The sequence below is a fragment of the Phyllostomus hastatus genome, unplaced genomic scaffold, assembly GCF_019186645.2.
Source record: "Phyllostomus hastatus isolate PE091 unplaced genomic scaffold, TTU_PhHast_1.1 phas_scaffold_129, whole genome shotgun sequence".
Taxonomy (NCBI): Eukaryota; Metazoa; Chordata; class Mammalia; order Chiroptera; family Phyllostomidae; genus Phyllostomus; species Phyllostomus hastatus.
The window spans coordinates 15,979,700-16,003,756 of NW_025334009.1; the positions used below are offsets into that span (position 1 = coordinate 15,979,700).

The 24,057-nt window shown below is 41.3% G+C and overlaps 1 protein-coding gene across 2 annotated transcripts in view; it reads left to right on the forward strand.

Moving 5' to 3' along the window:
- Nucleotides 1-3,874: 3,874 nt before the first annotated feature.
- The window catches only part of GADL1 (glutamate decarboxylase like 1), a 159,235-nt gene continuing 139,052 nt past the window's right edge, over nucleotides 3,875-24,057 (forward strand). For both annotated transcript variants that reach the window (XM_045856949.1, XM_045856950.1), the window contains exon 1: nucleotides 3,875-4,014. In XM_045856949.1, the coding sequence (XP_045712905.1) occupies nucleotides 3,978-4,014 (37 nt within the window). In that variant the 5' untranslated portion in view covers nucleotides 3,875-3,977. The remainder of the gene's footprint in view (nucleotides 4,015-24,057) is intronic.

The following is a 24,057-nucleotide window of genomic DNA, read 5'->3' on the forward strand; positions in this document are numbered from 1 at the left end:
ATACAACAGACATAAAATCCATCTGTCAGGTTGCTGTAAAGCAGTGGTTCTCAACCTGAAACATTTTATCTCATGGGGACATTGGTCAATGTCTGGAGACATTTCTGGTTGTCAAAACCGGGAGGAGCATGCTGCTGGCACCTAGCGGGTAGATGCCAGGGGTGTTGCTCAACACCCTACGATGCACAGGACAGCTCCCCACAGTAGTCACGAGGTCCACGACGTCCATCTGTTTCTAGCACAGTTTCTAAATGCCTTTCTCATTTTCTGTGTTTACCTTTTTATTGACTAGTTATGGGCACTTCCCGGGCCAGCCATGGTCCGCCAGGCACACTCCAGGAAGTAACATTCCAGAGGTACTGCCACGTCCTTTTGGACCAAACCTGAGGCATGAGCCCAGGTGGGATTTCTAGACGACTTAGTGGATTTAACCAGAGGTCCTAATAGTGGGTGGCAGTCACACTGCTTACAACATAGACATGTCTTTCTCGAAATAACATAGGTAACTGTAGTGTGAGTCCTCTGGTACACAATTATGAGTGCCTAGGTGTATCTCGAAACAACATAGAAGAAGGAATGCAGAAGCCCAGTGCCATCATGTACTTCACTGACAGGACACCCCTTGTTCCTCTTGGCTACAACTTTTTAATCAATGTAGCAGGATTTCCCAAATGAATCACTAGTTTCTCATGACTGATCATTAGTGCTTGTTAAAAATATAGACTTCAGGTTTCCAGTTCAGACCTAGGAATTGGAGAGAAGGTGCTAAGAATCTATATTTTTAGTAACTGCCCTAGATGAGCCTACTGATTAAAAAGATGTAGAAAACACTAAGACAAGGGATGCCTCATTAGGCTTTCTCCTGCCATTTCTGAATCTGGTCACAACTCGAGTCTTGTTGATGTGTTCATTTAATAACTCCTAATTCAGTGCCTGGCCCATGCCTAATGCTGCTCTGGGTTGTGGCTTGGGCAATGGAAAAGGCAGACAGGGGCCCCTACCCTCACTCAGCTTTTACACACACACCCATTTTTACCACCTGTCTGTCCCTCCTCCTGGTCCCTACTGTCCCCGCCCTGGTGGCAGCAATTGTCGTCTCTCACCTTGATTACTAAGACTGGTATCTTCAGCTCTGGTTTCACCCAGTGGCCACCCCACCTCTGACTGTCTTCCAAATGCCATTGCCTCTCTCCATTGGTCCCCAGATTAAAACCCTTGAGTGGTTCTTCACTGCCTGTGAGAGAAAGTCTAAGCTTCTAAATGTGGTCTACAGGTCTTTCATGACCTGGGACCTGCTCCCTTCTCTCCCCTTGTCTCTGGACACTCCCAGATCCCACCGCACCTCCTCCAAGGAACATTGACCCAATTATCAGTGCTGGGCCAGATGCCAACTCTTTGTCCACGTTGGTCCCTCTGTCTGGGCTACTGGTATTCTACCTCATTTCCTCAACCCCATCAATATGATGAACTTGAATTCATTTCCCAAATATTTGTACTCTCTAAGGACCTATTTTTCTGAAAGGTTTGTGGTGAAAAGCTCTTACTACAGGTTGTGGAAAGTATCTTTGCTAGTCCATGCAGTCCAGGGTAGAAATTAGGCACAGGCTTTGTGCTTACAGAGAGCTGCATTCCAATCATTCGTCAGAAGCTCCTCACACCTCCGTGTCTGTGGACAGGTCACTTAAAATCAGCCTCTGTTTGTCCATCTATAAAAAGAGGACAATAATAATTCTCATTATAAGGATTACAGGATGGAATGTATGAAAAGCAGTTGGCAGAGAGCTTAGGTGATAATACATGGTTAAAAATGATAGCAACTATCATTAGTGAAAATTGTCACTTCTGGTTGGAAACACTTCTTAATCCTTCAAAAAGAATTAGCCATCCCCTCAACTGTGGCTCCTAAATGCCCCATATATTTCACAGAACATAAAATATCTAAGAAAAGCTAGCTGGCACTCATCCTGTCTCTCTCAACCACACTCAGGTATTTGGAGGGGAAAATTTTACTTTAAATTCTTAGTAAGTGCCCAGGGGAAGTGCTCAGTAATTGAAGAATAAAATCAAGGAAGAATATAATACAATGCCTTTGTTTAGGAATAAATATGGAGGTTGAGATAACCCAGTAAGAGGTGAGTTCATAGAACAGTTTCTGGTTTTCAATCTAAGAAATTTTGAATGGCATTTCTCCTGGTTGGTGGAGGGAGGGGAGGGAGCAGGGGTGTCATTCCTGGTCACGTCTGTAATACTCTGCGGTCCATGCTGGCCCTGCTTATTAGTCTCACACAGGGAGATATATAACTCACCAAAGCTGGCATTAGTCACTGTTCTGATCTGGAGTTGAAAGGACTCCCTTGCTATAATGCTTAAAAAAAAGGTGTGTGTATGGGGGGAGAAACAAAAAGAAAATGAAAAAAAAATGGTATTTTTTAAAGATTTTATTTATTTATTTTCAGAGAGGGAAGGGAAGGAGAAAGAGAGAGAGAGAGAGAAACATCAATGTGTGGTTGCTGGGGGTCATGGCCTGCAACCCAGGCATGTGCCCTGACTGGGAATCGAACCTGCGACTCTTTGGTTCGCAGCCTGCGCTCAATCCACTGAGCTACGCCAGCCAGGGTGTAAAAATTGGTGTTTTAAAAAAGACTTACCAAAGATTAACTCCCAACATTCTTCTTTATGCCTTCCTTCATCACTAGACAGATCTCAGTCCTTTATCTGGTGAAACTGGATTTGAAAGAGTAGATGGGGAGGGGGCTCAGAAACTTCATAAAACCTATCCATGGGGTCTTAATATTTCTAATAGCTGCCATTGTAGGCATATTAGGAACAATGGGTTCTGATTTGGGAGGACAGGTCTGCACTGTCGCCACTGGTGGGGGCTTTAATGATGCCAGCCAGGGGAACCAAGTCGCCCGCTAAGGAATGAGACCAGGCTCTGTGCAGAAGTAAACCAGGATTTCCTTCCTGGCCTGTTGAAGGGTCTGGATTACCCATGCAGTTCGCTAATGCAGTTGTCGTAAATGTGCTTTGAAGTGGCATTAGTTGATCACTCCCATTGTATCAACAGGCAAGTTCAAAGCTCCTGAGGGAATTTAACTTTACACATAAAGCTTGTTGGAAGAATGACAAAAAAAAGCAGCATTCACTAATTACATTTAAATTTATAATAGGACCATGGCTAACACCCAATTTCCCCCAGCTTGCTGGAAGACACACAGTGTTGAGAAAATTTTAGTCTAAATTCCCAGCAAATATGCCACCTTCCTGATTCACCACCTTGTTTGCGTATTACTTCCAGGCAACATGGTGCTTACCCCTTTCCCGTCCCCAAACTTGGAATTATGCAGAGGCAAAAGTCTGAAACATGATCCGGAAAAGGAATTGGCCTGTAGAACTCTTAAATGTCAAGGCAGTACTGAATGAATAGGTAGTGGATCCTGCTCACCTCAGATAACCCTAACAGAGATTCCCTGAGTGGGCATCATATTTCTCTTAGGGCTTCTCAGGCCAGATCGGCCAGTACTGCGAGGTACTTACACCCAAAAAACGATGCTGGGAAGATCACAGGCCGAGGCTCACTCACCTGCCCCCCCCCGCCTCCCGCCCCTGCCCCACGTATTTCCTGCCTCTTCCTACCCAGGCAAATTACCCGAGCTCCTACACACAATCCCCATCCCTCCCCAGAGAGGGCCGAGGGACTCTGGCCCTGGGTCAAGTCAGTGGCATGCAGCCAGTCCCACGCCAAGTATTAATAGAGTGCCGCGGTCCTCAAGAGGCTGGCACTGGAGCCTCACTTGGCAAGGTGAAAGAAGCACCCAGCGCACGTCCCGGCCCCTCCCTCCCCTGGCAGTGGCGGCGCCCAGCGGCTGCCGGGTTCACCTGCGGGTCCCTAAGGGGGGCGCTGCCTCCGCAACCGCAGCCGCTGCCTAGACTACAGGAGCCGCGCCCAGGGGGCAGCCCGGAGTTGGGGAGCAGCGATGAGCAGCCACTCGGACCCTGAGTGCCCAGTTGACGGTAACGACTCTCCTGGCGAGGCCGTGTTTTTTAGTCTTTAACCTCCCCCCGTGCGGGTTTAATCTCCCGGCTGCTGGTTGGCCTGGGGACAAGTTATTTCCCTGTAAAGCGGCTGGGATGGGTAGGAAGTCCCCTACAAGGATTTTCGCACTCTTTTGTGCATGTTTTAAGGCTATTTTTAAAGAATTAAACAAGTTATATAAAGAACAGAAAGTCGCGCTAGAAACAAACAATGTGCTCTATGTTTGTTAAAACACATGTTAGGGTTTCACTGATTGGTGCGCCGCTGCGGGTATCCTTAGATACAGTGGAAGCAACTTCCCTGGAAGAAAGGTGACTTTGCTTCTGCTTTGGGACGAGCCCAGCATTACCTTCCCCCTCCCACCTCCACCCACAATTCTCCAAACAGGCGTTTAAAGAGGCTACCTTGATCTTACAGAGTGAGTGATGGCCTAATATACTTCGGATTGAAGCTAGGAGGTGGGGAAGTGGAACGTTATTTGTTTAAAGAAGGAATGGTGGCAGCGGAACTCCGCAAACTGACTTGATAACTCGGGCGTCGTTAGACCTACTGTAAAATAATGGTCACCAGCCTTTGCGAGGGTCTCAGATTCCCTTGAACGTGTGATGGATGCGATGTTCTGAACCCCTTTCCCCTTCAAATGCACCTATAATACACGTTTGGATGTTTGCTGAAGATTTCAAGCTAGACCCCTCACGTGCCCGTGTGTACCTCCTGTATCAGAACCCCTGCTTGGAAAAGTTGTTATTGTTCTCCAAGCACTTTTACTTACTGGGTTGTTGTTGATCTTTGGGGAGGAGCATCCTCTGGGAATAACTCCTCTTTGCTTTTACATCAGTCGCCCTTCTGGACTGTACTGAACACAGCTCAACGAATACTGACACTCTGGGGGATTGGGCCCAACAGGTGTGTCGGGTGTCAGGTGCGCTGGCTTGGCTTCCCTGCGCATCCGTGGTTTGCACCACAGGGATTCTGTGCAGGAGCTGGCAAGGCAAGAACCGTGGTGCTGCAAGAAACAGTTCATTTGTTCCTTTCATAGTCCCAAGGAATGTTCCCACCATAAGTGCCCTGGATTATCTTTAAACTTTTTTTTTGCAAGTTGCATTGTTCTTGTTTTCATTATATGACATAAAGAATTGGCACTTTCAACTACTGGAGCTAATTGTAAAACTATTACTTATGTGTTCTTAGAGTCAGCACACACTGTAATTTAAGACATCTGGTTGTCTGAGAGTTGATGGAGAAGCATGAATTAGATTGTCGATTTAAAAAGTTCCTAATAATGTGTTGGGCTTCCTTATTTGAGGCCAGAATGGGCAGATTAATTGTACCTAACTACCTTAGCCCTGCAGTTTTGTTTGCTTTGCTTTTCATCTTAATTTCTGTTTTAAAGTCACATACCCATTAGAATTCTGGTACAAACTTGTTTTCTAAAGTGTCTATACTTCCTAAAGCGAGTATGCGTCCTTGTTACCAGCCATGTCTGTAGTTTGTGAGGACTTCAATAGTTGCCATATATGAAGAGTCAAGTGGGAAATGTAACCTTAAATCTGAATTCCAGGAACTACTGGAAGGCTTACCCTGCTGTTATTCTTGAGCAGGTGATAAGTCAGTAACATGTCTAATAACCCCTAATTGTGCCAAATGTTTGCTATGACATCTTAAAAGATATACATATGTATATTTCTATACATAAATAAATATATGTCAGACTTATTTTTATATACATCAGACTTAGTAAATTCCTAAGTGTAGGTGACAAGATCATGCAAAGTGGCATTTGACGAATATGTTAAATGATACGCCTGTGTTGAACCCTCATATAGAATGTCTGTCACAGACTGTACATGATGGGAGAATGTCACAGGCAGTGCTGTTGCCAATAAGGAATGCTGCTTCTACACCTTATGCTTTGATACAATTTATGATGTTGCAGCAGTACATCCAAGAAAAATTTAGGCAATTAATTATACCAGATTTAGATTTTAATTCCACTAAAATCAATAATTCCTTGCACTCATAATATTTTCCTCTGTGGTTTGAAATAATAACTTAAAGCTTCCACATAATTTGGTGGGTAAAGCCATTGTTTTAATTTTATTTAGCTTTGATGCTTGTTGAAACTATTAAAATGGAAGCAAATTTCAAGTTTTAATAGAGGGAGTAGTCTTTTTTTTTTACACTGCTGAAAAGCCGACTTTTATATACTGTTTTATAAGCCTGGTATATTGTAATAAAATTTAATATCATGACATTCAGGAACAAAATGTCTGCATAATTTTTTTTGCCCCATTTCTATCTTTCAGTTTTCTTTCTCCCTCTTAACTTCTCCACTTTTTATTTAGTCTTTTTTATTATCACTTAAATGAAACCCACTGCAGGCCAAATTCACTGCCCACGGATCACCCCTCACTTTGGATGGCAGTGGTAACATCTGTGCAACACTGCTCTCTGCTTCGCTGAGCTGCAGCTGGTTCTCCTACTCTCCCAAACCGCCCATGTCTAACCAGTCAACGGGAGGGGAACTACTATTGTCTGCTTTTTCTTTTTTTAGGAAAACGGAGTCTCTGAGAGGGTGACTGTTAGCTCTGAACATATAACCCAGGTGCTCTCCCCCCAGAGCCCACACACCTACGACCTAAGTCCTGCTGCGCTGTAATGCTGAATGTCCGCAGGTCACACAGCATCCTTCGGCTGCCCGTGCTGGGGCCACAAGAAAAGCACTGGAAAGGACCCTGGAAAGTGGCTCTAAGCTCACTGAAGTGACAGTAGCATTCTTTAAAAAAAAAAGAAAAGATTTTATTTATTTATTTTTAGAGAGCGAAGGGAGAGAGAGAGAGAGAGAGAAACATCAATGTGTGGTTGCCGGGGGTCATGGCCTGCAACCCAGGCATGTGCCCTGACTGGGAATCGAACCTGCGACACTTTGGTTCACAGCCTGCGCTCAATTCACTGAGCTACACCGGCCAGAGCTGACAGCAGCATTCTTTCCTCTTCCTTTTGGGTGGGAAAGGTGGGAGGAAAGACAGTCAGTGTTTAAAGGTTCCTCCTAATGATGGGCATGGATGGTGCCAGGGTAGGAACCTGTGCTGTGTCCCTGGGGCGGCAGCTCCCCAAGTGCTGGGAATGAAAGGCAGCTTGGTCTTTCTGAGGCCACGGGCAAACAAAGGGCAGTGTGTTCCACGGCACACATTCTCTAACAGCCCTTCTTTCACAGCAGGTTTACCAGTAGTCACATTTTTCCTAGGTCACTGGAGATGAGTCCGTTTTAGGAGGAGGCAGACCCACAGTGGACCATAGCTCTGCTCTGTGGGCAACCGTGGGGACAGATGAAGGGGAAGAATGCACAGCACTCTGCTGCCTACAGCCTTCTCCTACTGGGTACCTCTGGATACGTAATCTAGCCTCTGCCAGCCTGTTTCTTCACCTGTAAAGCAGGGATAAAAACACCCACTGTCTCAAATTATTGTGAGGATTGGGAATAATATACAGCATCATAATTACTATCTGGCAGGTAGTAGGCTCCCATAAATAAACTTACTATATTCTGAAAATTGGATGCAGAGGTTAATAAGGTAATTGGGATAACTAATTTGTGTCTCCGAATTATTTTGTATATGCTCTTGAGGTCCTTCAAGGTGGCTACTGTTGAGTATGCTTTCTTCATTTGCAGAAGTAGCTCCAGAACAAGGTAGAGTGGTTTCTTCCTTTTTTTTTTTTAAATCACCGTTCTTGGGAATTAATATGCAAATGAGTAACTGTTAACCTTATATATTTATATGTAGGGGTCTGGCACAAATAATGCCCCTTTTTATTATAAAATCTTTTATTACAAAATCATAAGCATGCAATTCTGTAACATAACAATATCACACTCAAGCACGCCGTATGTCATTTTAGGTGAAATGTTTAAATTAAAACTATAAATTATTATACACATACCATTACCCTACCAACCACACTCAAGCAGGCCTTATTTCTGTCAGACCCTGTACTCGGCAGGAATTTTAATGTTTCTTTTACGCCATCTCCAGGAACACCACGATCACGTTTTCTTTCTAATTTCTCATTGCTTCTTCATTGTTCTGTCTGAGAAGAGGTTATCCTGAGAGTTTTCCCGGGATCTGCCAGTAGCACCACCATTCCCTTCCATGTGGGAAACTCCTTTTGATCTTGAAGGGTAATCCTGGTCCCATTTCTGAGGGATTTTTTTCCCCCTCAGAGGCACTCTTATCCCTTCCCCGTTATCCAGCCTTGCTAGACTTCTCTAGAAGTGCCAATCTCTTGATTTAAGGATGGCACCCCATTCCATCCCACTGTGGTAGAATAGACATGGAAAAGGAAAAATGCTGGAAAGAAAAGTGTGTCTTAGAAATAGAATCCCCCCTGCTGACTTCGCACCTGACACTCATGGGTTCTGGCACAGCCCCTTCCTCTCCCCTTTCTACTTTTCCTTCCCTTTGAGCTTCAGACGATTCCTGAGACTGAAATTCTGTGACAGGTGGTTCTGTTTTACATCCGTTATACTTCCTTCCAGGTTATGAAGGATTGATTATACAGAACACCACCCAGATGAAGAGACATCATTTTGCCATCATCCTGGGGGCACACGTCCTAGGTGCCCCATTCCAATTACAGCCTGATTTTGATAGTATTTGCTTACTTGCATTTTTTATAGTTTAACTATCCAAGTATGCATTCCTAGACATTGTAACTTAGCGTTACCTGTTAAAAAAATTGTGATTTTTTAAGAATATATAGATTTACCCTCCTGTCCTTTTTGTGTTCTCATAATTTATTGTTAAAGAATCTGGGCCATTTGACCTATAGAATCCTCCACAAACTGATATTTGCTGCTTCTGTGCTCTTGGTTCAACATTTCTTGAAGATTGCCTTTTTTTGAACTTCACTGGATAGCATTCAGCCCTTCCACTTGTCTAAGTACATTTCTTAGTCTTATCTTTAAATTCTAGAAACAACCATGAAACCATTTTATCTATTAGGCTTTTTATTATTAGACAGTAAATCACTGAGTTTCTTATATTCATCTCATTTCCTGCAGTAACTTCATTAAGCATTATAATGAGTTGGTTGAAAATTGATACTCTCATTTGCCAATTAGTTCAAATACTAGTAATTTAGGAGTGTTATGGGGAAATTTTGGAAACTGAATATTTTGAGCCCTTTTTAAAATCTGTTTTCAGAATTTTTTATATTTTGTTTTGTTACCACCCTGTCATTGTTTCAGGCTTAGGTGGAGCAAGGGAACTAAGGCAACCGAGAGATAAGGAGATTTTTCTCCCAGACGATGAGAACTCAGTCTTTGTCAAAGCCGAGGAACGAGCGTCCATCACCCCCTTTTGCTGTAGCCCCCAAAATCCTTCTTTGGGGAGCCTCCCACGTGATCGTGCCTGTCTTAGATCGTTCCCCCCTTGGGGAATCTTACCCGTCTTTGGCTAACCGACCAAGCTTTGGGGTTCAGTTATGAATGAAGCAGCAGAAGCAGCATTCCTGCCAGGGAGATAAGCTTTTGTCTCCTTGCTGGCTTACGGTTCCAAGGGTGTTCCCTTGGCCTTAGCCTAGGCGGGGGTTTCAGCTTCTGATACCAGTCAGGGCAGTTCCCAACAATTGCTATGGTAAATTTTATGTTATATGGGGTGTTCTTTTAACCACAACAAAAAATAACAACCAATTTAAAATTAACAAACAAACAAAAAAAGACTTTTAAGAATAGAAATACTTATAAAATAACTTAAAGATGTACTTGCCTTCTTGAAAAAGTTGAATCATCTTTTGAATATCTTGGCATTGCCATTGTGAGCACTGAATAACGTTATAACATTCCTCAAGAGATGAGATATGCCCAGCTGTTTGTCCCTTCTTTGAATGACATCAGATTGCTCTTCTTGAATTCTCACGTCTCTCTTTCCACTGTTGATGTTCCCCTCATCATAGTCTCCTGGGCCAACTATATTTTTTTTTCTCTTATAAATCCTGGTAGCATCTTTAATCCTCAGTTGCCTCACTTCCTCCAACTTATTGCTTGTAACAAACTTGGTTATTGTCTCGCCTTCTTGGTTTTTTGTTTTTTATCCCACAAGAGGTTGGAATTGTAAATGAAGTAAGGTAGACTGCTTCTGAATGAGGTATGAAAGGGTCTATATGAAAACAGTTTATGAGTATCTGTTATATTGACATCTTTCTACTTTTTTATTTTATATTCATCTGTATTCTTGTGTATGTTCTGGATATTTGCAATGGTCAGATGAAAAGATGTCATATAGAGTGTGTGTAAATGAAAAATATTTTCATGTAAACATATACATGATTAATTACAGTTCCTATGCATGATTTGAACACACTGGTAACATTTTATTGCTCAAGAGATGCACATGTAAACCAAGTTCCAGTTTAAAGCAAAATTATGACTTTCTTCTCACTGGGAGTATGATCGACCTCTAACTCTCACAGAGAGGACAATGACTGCATCTTCTCTCCTTACTGGTTCTGTTTCCATTGCTCCCATCAGCAGCACCACTGTGAGGTCCATAGTACAGCTTACAGTGCACTGGGCAGCTGTGCTTTACTCTTTTTCACACTGTACATGATTTTTAAGAGTTTTATCGAGGTATGATTTATACATCATAAAATTTACCTGTTTGAATGTGCAAATCAATTTTTAGTAAACTTACAGAATTGTGCATCCCTCACCACAATCCAATTTTAGAGCAGTTCCATGCACGTTATATTTCAAAAAAAATATTACTGTACTTTCCCACTATTTTGAGTACTTTGCTCTTCTTTGCCAGAGCTGTATGCCTGAGAGAGGTTATTATCTTGACTGGCAGAATGCAAAGAGAAAGACAATTACTGTTTAGATTCCAGTGGCCAAAAGAGGACTTTCAAAACAAAACAACAGTTTTACAAGCCAGGCCATTGCCTGGAGATAGGACTTTCTAAATTCTATTATTTTCCCTTCAACATGATTTACTAAGCCTAGAAGGCACAAACAGTGAGTTTTGGCTGACTGAAGTTGGATGGAGAAGGAGAGGCTGCATTTAGCTCCTTAAAAGGTGAGATGACTCAGAAAGTCCCTCTTGTCCTCAGAGGAGGTAGCAGGATCGAGGACCCTTGATCCCCGCAGGACCCCTCTCTGATGAGGATGAAGGCAGAAACCAGGTGGTGGGCATGATCTATTTTCTAGTGGGAGGCTGATTAAGGATGTGGCATTAGCCCAGAGAATACCATCACCAACAGCCAAGGTGAGGCCCCCTCAGCCAGCGAGCACACCCAGCATCTGACCAAGATGACAGAGGAGTTCATGAATATGCCTCAGCCATGTCTGCCTGGTGGGAGAGGAGTAAAGATGTAGACAAGTGAGGTTGCCCAGAGACAAAGGGGCAGGGGGACACCACACTGTTTCAAGGACACAACCACTGTTCTCCATTTGAAGGTCGAGTAACACACACTTTTCTCCCTGCGTAACTAGAAGTCACTAAGAAGAGAATTAGGAGTGGAAGGAGTAGAAATCTGAAGGATCAAGCACTTCTACCCCATAAAACTGAGCATTGCCTCAAGGAACTGTTTAATTTATAATATCTGACTAATTGTTAAGTAGGTTGGACTAAATAAAGTAACTTTTGTTACCGCTTTCCAGCAATGAGTACTCAGGGGAAGACAAGATTAATTAGGGACCCAAATCAAGATACTATATTTTCTCAGCATATGTGAGTGTCATAAAGGTAATGGTGCCACAATAATGGCCTTGAAACAAATGAAAATTGTTGCTTCGGCCACTGCCACTGACATAGGCCCTGTGGTTGAGCAGTGTAATTCCCAAAGACAAATATGCACAAGGCTGGGCTTAGACCTGCTGATGACCTGCCCTGGGGTAAGTGAGGCTTCTAGGTAAGTGCTCTGTTTTTTAAAGAGGGAAAAGCCACGGGTGTCAGATGTCAATCAGTCATATTGTAATTTGAAGCTGAAGTGTTCCTTCATGAATTCATGCTTACAAACTCTTTGTTTAAGCAAAAACAGTATAGACATGCTTTTGAGATAGCATAGCTTTGCTGTGCTTGAAGTAGGTGCTTTGGGTCCAAAAACCACCTACTCATCTTCTCCATCACTTCATCCCCTGAGCAAGCACTGTGGAGGTCCCGAAACACAGGGATTCACAGTTGGGCACTGCATTGCTGAGGACCACTTGCAGAAATGCTGGAAGGTGATTTATGTTAATTACATGGATGGGAATTTAATTGAAAAACTGGTGTTAGCAATGGAGTTATTGACAGAGTGGCAAGTCATCTTGTAGAGCATCATTGAACTGAGAGCGTTTTTAACCAGAGAGGTTAAAGTACTACATACTGAATGATGTGGGGGCGAGAGTCAGGCTAAAACTCCCCCACCCCAAATTCCAGAATGTTCTTTCTATCCATGTTGTCAGAGCAGATAATTAAAAGTAAGAAGTCAACCCTGCAAAATACTGCTTAAATCAGAGTTGAATTTTTTGCTTGTTTGTTTCCACCAGCATCTGAGATGCCTTAGGTGTTTAAAAATTTCAGAATTCAGGAGCTTTAAGGGGAAATTTTGCAGAGCAACCATCTAAATTATTTGATATCAGCAAGCCATCATTAAATATTAAAATCTGTTTTGGCGATTTAGCTGCAGCCTTGACAAATCTTAAATTTCCACACTCTAATCTTTGCCTATTAAATATATTGTAAGTCTTCCCTTTGTTTGAGTTTCTTAGCTTCTTTAATTCAGCACTAGTATGCTGTGGTATTTGATCTCCTAATGCTTTGTATCAACTTTCAAAATCAGCAGAGACTTAGTTGTTATTTTATGACATATCTGTTGTTTCAGGTGCTATATGAGCCAAAAAACACATTCAGGGAACACATTTCCTGCACATGTGTTTTCATCATGCTGTATTGTGCTAAGCCATCAGCTGAGTTTTATTTGAGTCCCTAATTTGTATGAAGCAGTGATAGAGGAGAAAGAAAATCTATGAAAAATTCAATTTCCTAATATTTGTCAGTGGCCTTATTTTTCAAGTCGATGGCGCAACAAAAGAGAATTGTAGAAAGTAATTGTGGAACATGCATATGATGACAGTTTTGCCAAGAAGTGTTCAATACAATATGTCAGCTTAGTAGTTCATTGTTATTTTATTGCTTCATGTGTGTTAGTCCAATTTCTTTGGTGAAAGCAGATGCATGGTTTAGTGGAAAGAGCTGTTGCATCAATCATAGCCTGAATATCAGTTTTGCTATTTACTATACCAGCTTTGTGACCTTCATCAAGTTAGTTAGCCTCTCTGATTCTCATTTCCATATTTGTAGAATTGGGTTTGATTCTTGCCTCATAAGGTGTTTCATGAAGATTTATGCAAAAACATGTAATGTAAGTGCCTAGTATAGTGTCAGTCTGGTCCATAAACATTAAAAAAATGGTAGCCATGTGTTTCAATTTGGGTTTTCTAGAAGCAGGCCCTGGGTCAAGGATTTGAGTGTAAGTAGTAACTTTGGAAGGTGGTCTCCCTGGGAGAATAGAGAATACATTGTAAAGCACTGTGGGTAGCTAAAGCTTAATTCTGCTGGGTGAGGGTGTTAGTGAAGAATATACATCTCAAGTTATCTCAAAAAAGTACAAGAGTGCTGGATGTTTATATGTTAATTTCTATCAGTTATTGGTTGAGAGATGCTAAGGTATGGGTATTAATTTTTCAGAGCTTTGGGCTTGCCATGTAAGTGGGCAGAGCAAATTTGGCCAAAATAGGAAGGCCACAGGCAAGGAAGTGAAGGTGCTAACACTTAGAAATCAGATAGTTTGCACAAGATGAGATACCTGAAGAACTACTTTTCCACATTTTTGTTAACTATTAGTACATTTCCTTATTGAAGACCTCTTGTTTTCTTAGCTCCCTATCTTGTGGAGTACTGAAGCTACGTAATACCAGCTCATTAGCCTGGTGGGAGTCTTTATATCATAGAAATAGTCAAATGCTATCAATCATAATCTTTTAAAATATTTTTTCAGGAACCAGTTTGCCAGTACACCAACTTCCCCTATCCTTTATCTCCCAGAAGATGGAGTAAAAGAGTTACATGTACAGGACCAGCCATCAGATAGACCTGAGTTCAAATATAAACTTTTACATCTTTTAGCTGTATAGCCATGAGAAAGTTACCAAATTTCACTGAGTCTCAGTGTCTTCATCTGTAAAACGGGGATGTATATAACTTGTAAAATTGTGGTGAAGATCAAACACAATAACATATTCTATGTAATGAACACTGTGGAGTAAGGAATTTCTTACAGGGATGAAACCTATTACACGATTATGGGAGGAACTGAGAAAGAGTTGTTCTATAAGGAGGAATTGGAAATCAGAGAAAAGTCACTAACCCACCCTTCTGAAGCACTGGTAGTAATGGACAAGTTCAAACTTGTAGGGAAATCTGGGAATGTAGGTATGTACCGTTGTCAGTGTGTGACTGTGAGAGGAGCTGGAGAAAAAAGCTATTTCTCTGTGTAGGTGCCATCTATCTATGGGGATCCAGAACCAAAGGTCCAGATGAAAAGCAAAGAAAGTGAGGACAGGCTGGAATGCACTGGCATGTCTACTAATATCCATCACTGTATCTGACTTCAAAGACTGTCAGAGAGGCTGAGCTACTGCTCTACTTTTGCCAGAGTGAAGAACCAAGAACCACAGACAGTAATGGGTTAGAAAACTACCCCAGAGGACAGACTCAGACCTCATTCATTATGTGTGCTGTATGTGCCTGGCTAGATTTCAGAACTGCTATGGACCAGTGACTGCCCTGTACTTCCTGTTTTTTTTTCCCTTAAGAGTGTCTATAGAAGTTATCCTGTCTTTCTCAATATTGTATGTTTCATATGTTGTAGATGGTGTCTAATAACTTGTGTTTCAATCGATGGGTCCCTAGAACAAGAATAGTTGCAACTGCATAGTCTTATCTGTCTGTAGACATGATACAAATCATGATATCCTGGACTTCAGGTCTGTTTCTATGGTGGGGTAAGATTTTGGAAGCTCATAGGATGGGACTGAGCATATTTTGTGCAAGGGAGGAATAGAATAATTTGTAGTCAGAGGGGTAGACTTTTACAGATTGAAAAAGTACCTTCAAATTCCTTCCACCTAGTAGTCATACCACTTTCCAATGTGACATTGCTTCCTGTAGTCAAGATGTGAGCTTTTTTCCTTTGAATCCAACTGTCCTGATTACTTGCTTTAATCAACAGAGTATGGCAGAAGTGACATTGTATGACTTCCAGTCCTAGGTCTCATGAGACTTTGTAGCTTTTGCCTTCACTGTTTTATGACTTCCTTTACATGGAAGACAATCTAATCTTTTTGATAATAAAAACCCATGTGGAGAGGGAGGTTCAGCAGTTTTATTCTTCCTAGCTAAACTCACCTCTCAGCAACAGCCAGGTTGATGCAATTGTGTGAGTGAACCTAGACCAGACCAGCAGAATTACCCAACCAAGCCACAGCATCATGAGAAATAATACATCATGGTTGTTTTAACCTACTAACTTTTATGGTTATTTGTTATACAACTCTAGATGGCTGATGCACCCTCCCATTAAGTTATTTGTATGCTTAAATTAACCAGAGTAAGTTTTAGTTGTTTGTGTCTTTCCATTGTTTTTATGTAGGATAAATGTGCTACTGTTTATGAAGGACTTACCAGAAACCTGGCACATAGTAAATGCTGAATAAATGCTAGCTACTACTATGTGCAACTGAGAGAAGTGTGGACAGCCTGGAGAGTATCTGACAGACCTGTGCAATGATCTTTCAAACAATGAGTGTGCATCTACATGTCAGTTCTCTCAAATTAAAAATGAAGACATTGCTAAATTATCTGTAAATGCTTGTCGAACTCTAAAAGCCCATGAGTCTACACAAGATTGGCAAATGCAACCTTGGCACAAATTCTAGTTGGATGCGAACCCATGCATCAGTTGGTCTCAGCTGTGGCATACATAACCTATGGCAGTGTCTTTATGATCGGTTTATGTGATGTTCCATGACTACTTCATTTATCGGCATCAGAGTAGCAATGAGTTGTGTGGGCATCTTCCAGAGCTCCTGCATCGGTCATGTCCAGGCACAATATATAATGTACTTTATGTGACTCTGTTGGCTACCAGGTGAAAGTTTTTATAATATTTGCTCTGATTTTATATGGAGGTAAGGCTAATTCTGTGTAGCACAAAGGATGTGAAGGAAAATCTACATCACTGAGCAATTTACCTCTGACACCAAATTCGTATACCCCACTCAGTAATGCATTTGCCCTGCAAGTAACAGAGTCCTCACTCCTTGGAAGTAAGTTGAGACCATCTATTTTTTTCTTAAAAATGTGTCTTACTGCCATTGCAAGCAGCTTCTTAGTATGTTTTTTTTTCCAATTACATTTAAGAAACTTCACAAAACAGTTCTCATGAGTACAGTTTTCTGCATTTGAGGGTGGCCGAATGTGAATGTCACAGCCTGTGCGTTGAGGCACTAAGGAGCTGAGAGTAATTGCCCTCACTCACCTGGAAGATGGTCTTCCCAAGGTCTAGGCTAGGAAACAGAACCCTGGGCCCAGACGAGCCCATATCAACGTTAATCAACAGATCATGTATATGAGGCAACCATTTATAGCATTTATTTGAATTTTCATTTAAATTGCTGGTTAAGTGGAATACATTTAAAACCCTGAAGTCAACAGTTGAGCAAATTGGTTTTAAAACTATATATTAAATTGTAGCACATTGCAATTTAATACATAGTTCCGAGATAATTGCTTATTGCTTAAAGAGTACAAAATATGTGTTCAAATAGTTTAGTGTGGTTGCTGAGGCACAAGAAGCAATATCTTCTTGTTTGCTTTTGTGTGAAAAAGGTGAAATGTACTAATAACCAGTATGATGTCTGGACTTAAGCTGTTTGGCTGTGACATCTGGCTCTGTCACTTATGAGCTATGTGACTTGGGCAATGCTCTCCACCTCTCTGGCCTCAGAGAGATCTGCACAATGACGTTAATAAAGGTATTCTCATCAAAGGGTCATTATGAGGATTATATAAGGTAATTCATATAAAGTGCCTAGCTCAGTATCTGATCCATTGTGTCTAATGTTAACTGTTGTTGTTTTGTAAGTGACTTGTATTTTTGTTTCCTTTAAGCCTTTTGTACTTCTAGAAAAGATAATTCTACAAAATTTTGTAGAATTCAAGCCATTCTACAAAAATGGCTTGCTTTATATTTCTTTTTGGCAGCATTGTTCTAGACTTTTTTTTTTGCTAATACAGTACTCTACCCATCGACCTTAAGCATTCAGGCTTGTATTTAAGTGGAAAGTTTTTTACAAAGAGAAAGAAGAAAACACCATATTTATTTTCTGACAGTAACTGGATGATCTCCCAGCTTTGGAGAACAGTACACATATGTGGAAAACTCTGAGAATCCAGAGAATATACTTAGTAAAGTGTGTCAGGTTGATTTTAACTTTCCTTAATTGAAATAGTTGAAGAAGCCAAGTTATTCAGACTGTGGTTCTCTAGTTTCACAGAATACAGAATGACTGTCACTCACCAAGAGAGGAAGTTTATTGAAAGACTTTTGGAGAACTCACAGAACTGGAGGAGGAACAGAAAAAATAGGCCTTGGAAAAAGACAAGAGCCAAGGCAACTCTGGAGATCTGGAATACTTGGGACTTGGAGATACCCATAAAAGGCAGTGACCTTAACTGACAGTGCTGCCCAAGATAGTGTCCTGGAGGAAGGACGTGGTTCAACTTCAATGTTGGCTAGGCCAAAAATGCCCCAAGAAAACCAGCAAACTAAAAACAGGCATTGTATCTACTCAGTATTAAATCTCAGAAAACACAGGAGTCACTGATAAAGCAACAAGTTAAAATCTGATGTTTTACAAATATATGTAGACAAGAAACAAAGTGAAGAATCAGAGATGACAAGGAGCCAAGATGGCAAAGCATGAAAATTCCGATAGGAACTGGCAGTGCCTAATGAAGGAGAAGAAAGACACAATGACACTTGTGCACAAGTCAGCTCCTGGGGAACACATTGCACCTTGGAGTAGTAGCTGCCCCTGAGCCAAAGGAAAGCACATCAAGTTCTCCAGCCTGAGCTGACATTTCCTGACCAGATAGGCCAAATCCAGCTTTCTCCTGGAGCCCAACTGCATCCAAGCCTTTGCAAACTGAAGTTGTACCCATCAGAAAAATCCATAAGGTTTAAAGGCAGGGTGGTGTGTGTGGGTGGTTTCAAGAGCTGCCTGTCAATATGACAAGCTCAGACATATAATAGCCGCATACAAAGCTTGTCAAGTAATGTTTATTCAAGCAATAGGAGTAGGAAAACCTGCTCCCCTGAAAATATCAGGTCACCCAGTTCCTGGCCTGGTACTCAGTGAAAGGAAAATATTTTTTAAATTAAAAATAAATAAATAGGATTTATGGTGTACCATGCATTTATTGGCCATTGACAGGGCACTGACAATTGCTTTTTTTTGGGGGGGGGTGTTTCAGAGACTCCCTTCTAAGGGGCTTGTCCTCTTTGAGAATAGATGATGTTTCTGGACCCTGCTTTTTTTGTTGAAGCGGGTAGCTTGGTGTTTCAGCAGAATTTGAATCATTTGACTGGCATCCCAGACGCTAACACAACAAGGCGTTATTAAATAAAACCCTGAGTGATGGGAACATGTCACTTCCCAGAAATGTTATATTTTCATCCATGCTTTGCATGGGAGGAGCTAATGCATGGATGCACAAAATGATTTTTTCCTATCCTATCCTGTCACCTTTTCATCTAAAGATCATTTTAGAAGGCTGAGTTACTGGAGGATAGAAAAGCTATCATATTGATGGACAAGGCTCATTAGAAAGACACAAGATTTCTGGCTTCAAGTTTGCAGTAACGCTATCATGGGGGAGAGATGAAAATAAATGTAAACCTACTATCTTGTCTTTTATCTGGTTCATGTCTTCCCGCTCCCTGGCCTGGGTAACTGCCCTCAAATTCCTCCACGTCCAATTCCTGATTTCCTATCTGAACTCTATGCTAGTACCTGCTGCATCTTTCTAAAGCACTTGTCGATCCCATCAGTTTTCGGTGGCTTCCTGTTGCCTGCCAAGGAACACCTCAATTCCTCAGTCTCTATCAAATTCCTGCAATATCAGTCACCGTGCCAGCTTCTCAATAGTCACGTTTTGAATTTATAGGCCCGGCTCCTCGGATGCAGAGCAGTTCTTGACGTTTCCTGGGCACAGACACACACATACATTTTTCTCCCTAGTTCATGTTGCTTAGTCTTTTTGTCACGAATATCCTTGCCATGACCTTTGTTTCTACTCCATCATAACCATTTTCTATAGTTAGTGAAAATTTTTGATTTTCTACCCCCTCCTCACCACCCACTTACCCAACTAACCCTTTGCCAGTGGTTCCCACATTAGTATAGGCCCCCCATTTTCCTGGGGTCTCAGACCTCAAACCCATGAGTCATGTTAGGTTCTTTTGTTTTCTTGACTCCCTACACCTACTTCATCAGCAAGTCCCCATGACTTTCCCACCAGAATGTCTCCCACTCTGCTACATGTCCACTGCTACCTTCCCGGTCAAAGCTGCCATATCTGTCGCCTGGACTTCTACCGTAGCCTCCTAAGCAATCTCCCTATTTCCACATCTGCTCTCGGACAGTCCATCATGGTACCAGAGTGGTCTTTTATCAATGTAAACCAGGTCATGTTAGTCCTCTGTTTAAAACCCTTAAGAGGCTCCCTGTTGCTCTTAGAATAAAACACCTTACCTGACTGCTCCCTGTCTCTCTTTCCAAATCACATGTTATTCCTTCCTTCTCCTTGTTCTTGTATGTGACCCATATTGATCTCTATTGCTTTTTTAAAAATACATCCACCTTCTCCATTTTTTAAAAGATTTTTTAAAAGATTTTATTTATCTACTTTTAGGGAGGGAAGGGAAGGAGATAGAGAGAGAAACATCAATGTGTGGTTGCTGTGGGTTATGGCCTGCAACCCAGGCATGTACCCTGGCTGGGAATCAAACCTGGGACACTTTGGTTCCCAGCCCGCACTCAATCCACTGAGCTACGCCAGCCAGGGCTTAAAGATTTTATTTATTTATTTTTAGAGAGGGAAGGGAGGGAGAAAGAGAGAGAAAGAAACATCAACGTGCGGTTGCTGGGTGCCGTGGCCTGCAACCCAGACACGTGCCCTGACTGGGAATCGAACCTGCGATGCTTTGGTTCGCAGCCCGCGCTCAATCCACTGAGCTACGCCAGCCAGGGCTGATCTCTATTTCTTTCAGTGGCCAATTTATTGATTATCTGCATTTTCTGTTTCTTCTGCCTGGACTATTCTATTTTTATGTCTTTTTCCACTTCTGGCTCCTCTTTCACATCTCAGTTCAAATATCTCTTCTACAGAAAAGCTTTCCCCTGACCAGATTCTAAAATAACTTCTTGCCTTTATTCTGTCAAGTCATTCAGGTTATTTTCTTTAGAGTACTTATTAGAGTCTACGATGACTTTAATTATTTATCTGTCTGCCTTTTCATTAACTGTATCTCCCATTCAACCCAAATAAATATAAATTTGTGTCTTTTTTGTTTGTTGCTCAGCCTCCAGTGCTTCATACAGTGTTTTGAAATTAATATATACTAAACAAATACTTGCTGAATGGCTGAATAAAGGGCCATCCCACATATTATCTCACCCACGAGGACTTCCTGCTTCTCACACTCGGAAGCCCTTCTCAGGAATTCTGGTGTGTTTTGTCTGACCTCAAGTATCATACTGTATATATTCCATATGGGATCCTAGGTATTCATTTCCCTTCTTGGATTTCGAAGTCACCATCCATGTGTCTGATTCATCTTTGAGTCCTGATAGTGCTTATTCCAATGTGTTACATAGAGCAGGTATTTGATGATTACTTCAGAAAGGATCAATAAAAGACATATCAATACTGTGGATTTCAACTAAGGAGAGACTTTGACCCCCAAATGACACTAAACAAGTTATTTAAATGTTTTTTTAATTTCTTTTTATCTTGGCCTTTGGGTATCCATCTCCAGCTGAGTGAAGCTGGGAGTCAAGTTCTGCCATTTATGCCTGTGACTTCATAGTTTGGGATTTCACTGTGGAAATTCTTCAGTCTCTAAGTAGGTTCTGTGACTGTACCAAATCACAGATTTACATTCAGAAATTAAATCCCTGCATTTGTTACTGTTATCCAAATTTTATAGCTTCTGTGGCTACTGTCTTGTATTGTTGTTATTTCTTAATTATTTGTTTATTTACTGTAGTTGTCTTCCTTGTACGTTGTCCATAATTACTCTCTTATTGGCATGTTGTTTTTAAGACAACAAACATGGCTTAAAATGCATGTGAAAATTTTTTAATTTTTAATTTAATTTTTATTTATTTTTATTTAGATACTTGTTTTTGTATTATAAAGGAATTTTAGCACTAATTTTTTGGGGAGGTAGCTGTTTTTTAAAAAAATTTTATTGTTGTTCAATTATAATTATACCCATTTTTCCCCATTACTCTCCCCTGCCCTACCCACCCCTCACCTCTCACATTCAATCCTTCCCTGACTGTTGTCTTTGTCCGTGGGTTGTTTATACATGTTCCTTGATGACCCTCCCCCTTCTTTACCTCATTATGCCTCCCACCTTCTGGTTACTATCAGTTTGTTCTTTATTTCCGTGTCTCTGGTTCTATTTTGCTTGCTTGTTTGTTTTGTTGGTTAATTTTCACTTATAGGTGAGATCATATGATATTTGTCTTTCACTGCATGGTTTATTTCACTTAGCATAATGCTCTCCAGATCCATTCATGCTATAACGAATGGCAGGAACTCCTTCTTTCTTTCTTTTATGTAAAATTCCATTGTGTAAATGTACCATAGTTTTTTGATCCACTCATGTACTGCTGGGCACTTACACTGCTTCCAGTGCTTGGCTATTGTAAATAACACTGCTCTGAGCATTGGGGTGCATAGATTCTTTTGAATTAGTGTTTCAGGATTCTTAGGGTATAATTCCAGCAGTGGAATTGCCGGGTCAAAAGGAAGTTCCATTTTTAGTTTTCTGAGGAAATTCCATACTGTGTTCCACAGTGGCTGCACCAGTCTGCCTTCCTACCAACAGTGCAGTAGGGTTCCCTTTTCTCTACATGTTTGCGAGCGTTTGTTTGTTGGTTTGTTGATGATGGCTGTTCTGACCAGTGTGAAGTTGTAAAAGGGATGCAAACAATATATGAGTCAGGCGATACCAGGTACATCAACTAAATTAGGTATCTACTTTTTTGAGCTTAGAAGAGACATAGTCTCAGAAAAATCCAGAACAGGGGAATGTCTCTTCAGCTATTTTTTCATCTCTATTTTCCTTTCCCCCTGGCTCCCTAAATATTCTCTTTTTAAGCTTTTAGCAATTTGAGAACAGAAACGCTGTGCTGTGTATTTTTCTGTATTCCTAGGCTTGGCACATACAGGGTCTTTATTAATTTATTTTTGTTTGGTTTTCTCCTCACTTGAGGACATTTTTTCATTGCTTTAAGAGAGGGATGAAAGGAGAGAGGGAAACATTGATGTGAGAGAGAAACGTCGATTGGTTGCCTTCTGCACAGGCCTGGACTGGGGATCAAAGGCACCTAGACCAGGGATCAAACCTGCAACTTAGGTATGTGCCCTGACCAAGAATCAAACCCACAGCCCTTCAGTTATAAAGCTATGGCTCCAACCAACTGAGTCATACTGGACAGAGCCTTATTAACTTGTTAATGAAAAATCCTCTTTCCTAGGCTCTGCTTCTTATGTCTATCTTGGATGGTCCTATTAGGTTCTCTAGGTCCTGACACATAAAATTCCCTAGGTCCCCAATCTCTTTGGCACAATTTTTCTAAAGAGTGCCTTTTCCCAACCAGATGCCTGGACTCAATTTTTTATCCATTGTTCCTCATTTCTATCCTTTGAAATCAAGGATGATGTTCTTATTGTTAGTTTGCTCCTAACAATAAGAGCCTTGGATGGGAAGCTTGGCTCTTCCTGGCAGATTTTCTCACAAAGACCTAAGGTAATTAATTCTAGTCTTTACCTGAGCCAACAGTGTAATTCTGGTGCCAAAAGAGAGTTCATACAGACTGGGTTACATTAATAGTTACCACTTACTGTGTTTTTTACGGTGTTCCTGACACTTTGCTCAGCAGCACGCATGCATTGCCATATTCAGTCGTCCCAATGACTCAATGCCAAAGACATAGCTATTGTTCTCATTTCCCGGATAAGAAATCTGGATCACATAGAAATGAAGTAACATGGGTAAGGTCACAGCAGCAGTTAGAATTTGGGCTGGGATCTGTCTGGTTCCAAAGCTTAAGCTTTGGAGTCAACCAGGGTGCTCATGGAAGCCTTCCTAATGGAATAGGGTGACCAGAGCATGAGAAATAGGGGTTTAGAGCAGGTGAGACCATACCTGGAGTTTTGTGCAATGCCTCATTTTTTTAAATAGAAATAAACTGACCCAGACATTGACCATGGGCGTCAGAAACCATTGAAGAAATTGGAGTAGTTTTAACTGGCAAAGAAAAAAAAAGAGATTTAGGTGAGAGTTGGTAAAAAGTCTTTGCATGTTTGGATTAGAATCCTGTGGAAGAGAAATGAGACTTGCTTTGTCCACCCATTTACAAGCCTGTAGAAATGACACAAAATGAAGTCACTGTAAGAAGCTTTGTGACCATTCCAACTGTCAGTGGAGTTGCTACTTTAAGAATTGATGAAGTTTTAGTTATTATTATTACTACTGCAGATAATCAAAGAGAAGACAAGTCTGCTACTTAAGCAGTCTTCCCTGATACCTCAAGTTCTTCTGTAACCCTAAACCTTAACCTCAAATGTCTCTATTGTTCACATATGAAACATGTTAACATGACCTTAGAGTCACACAGAACA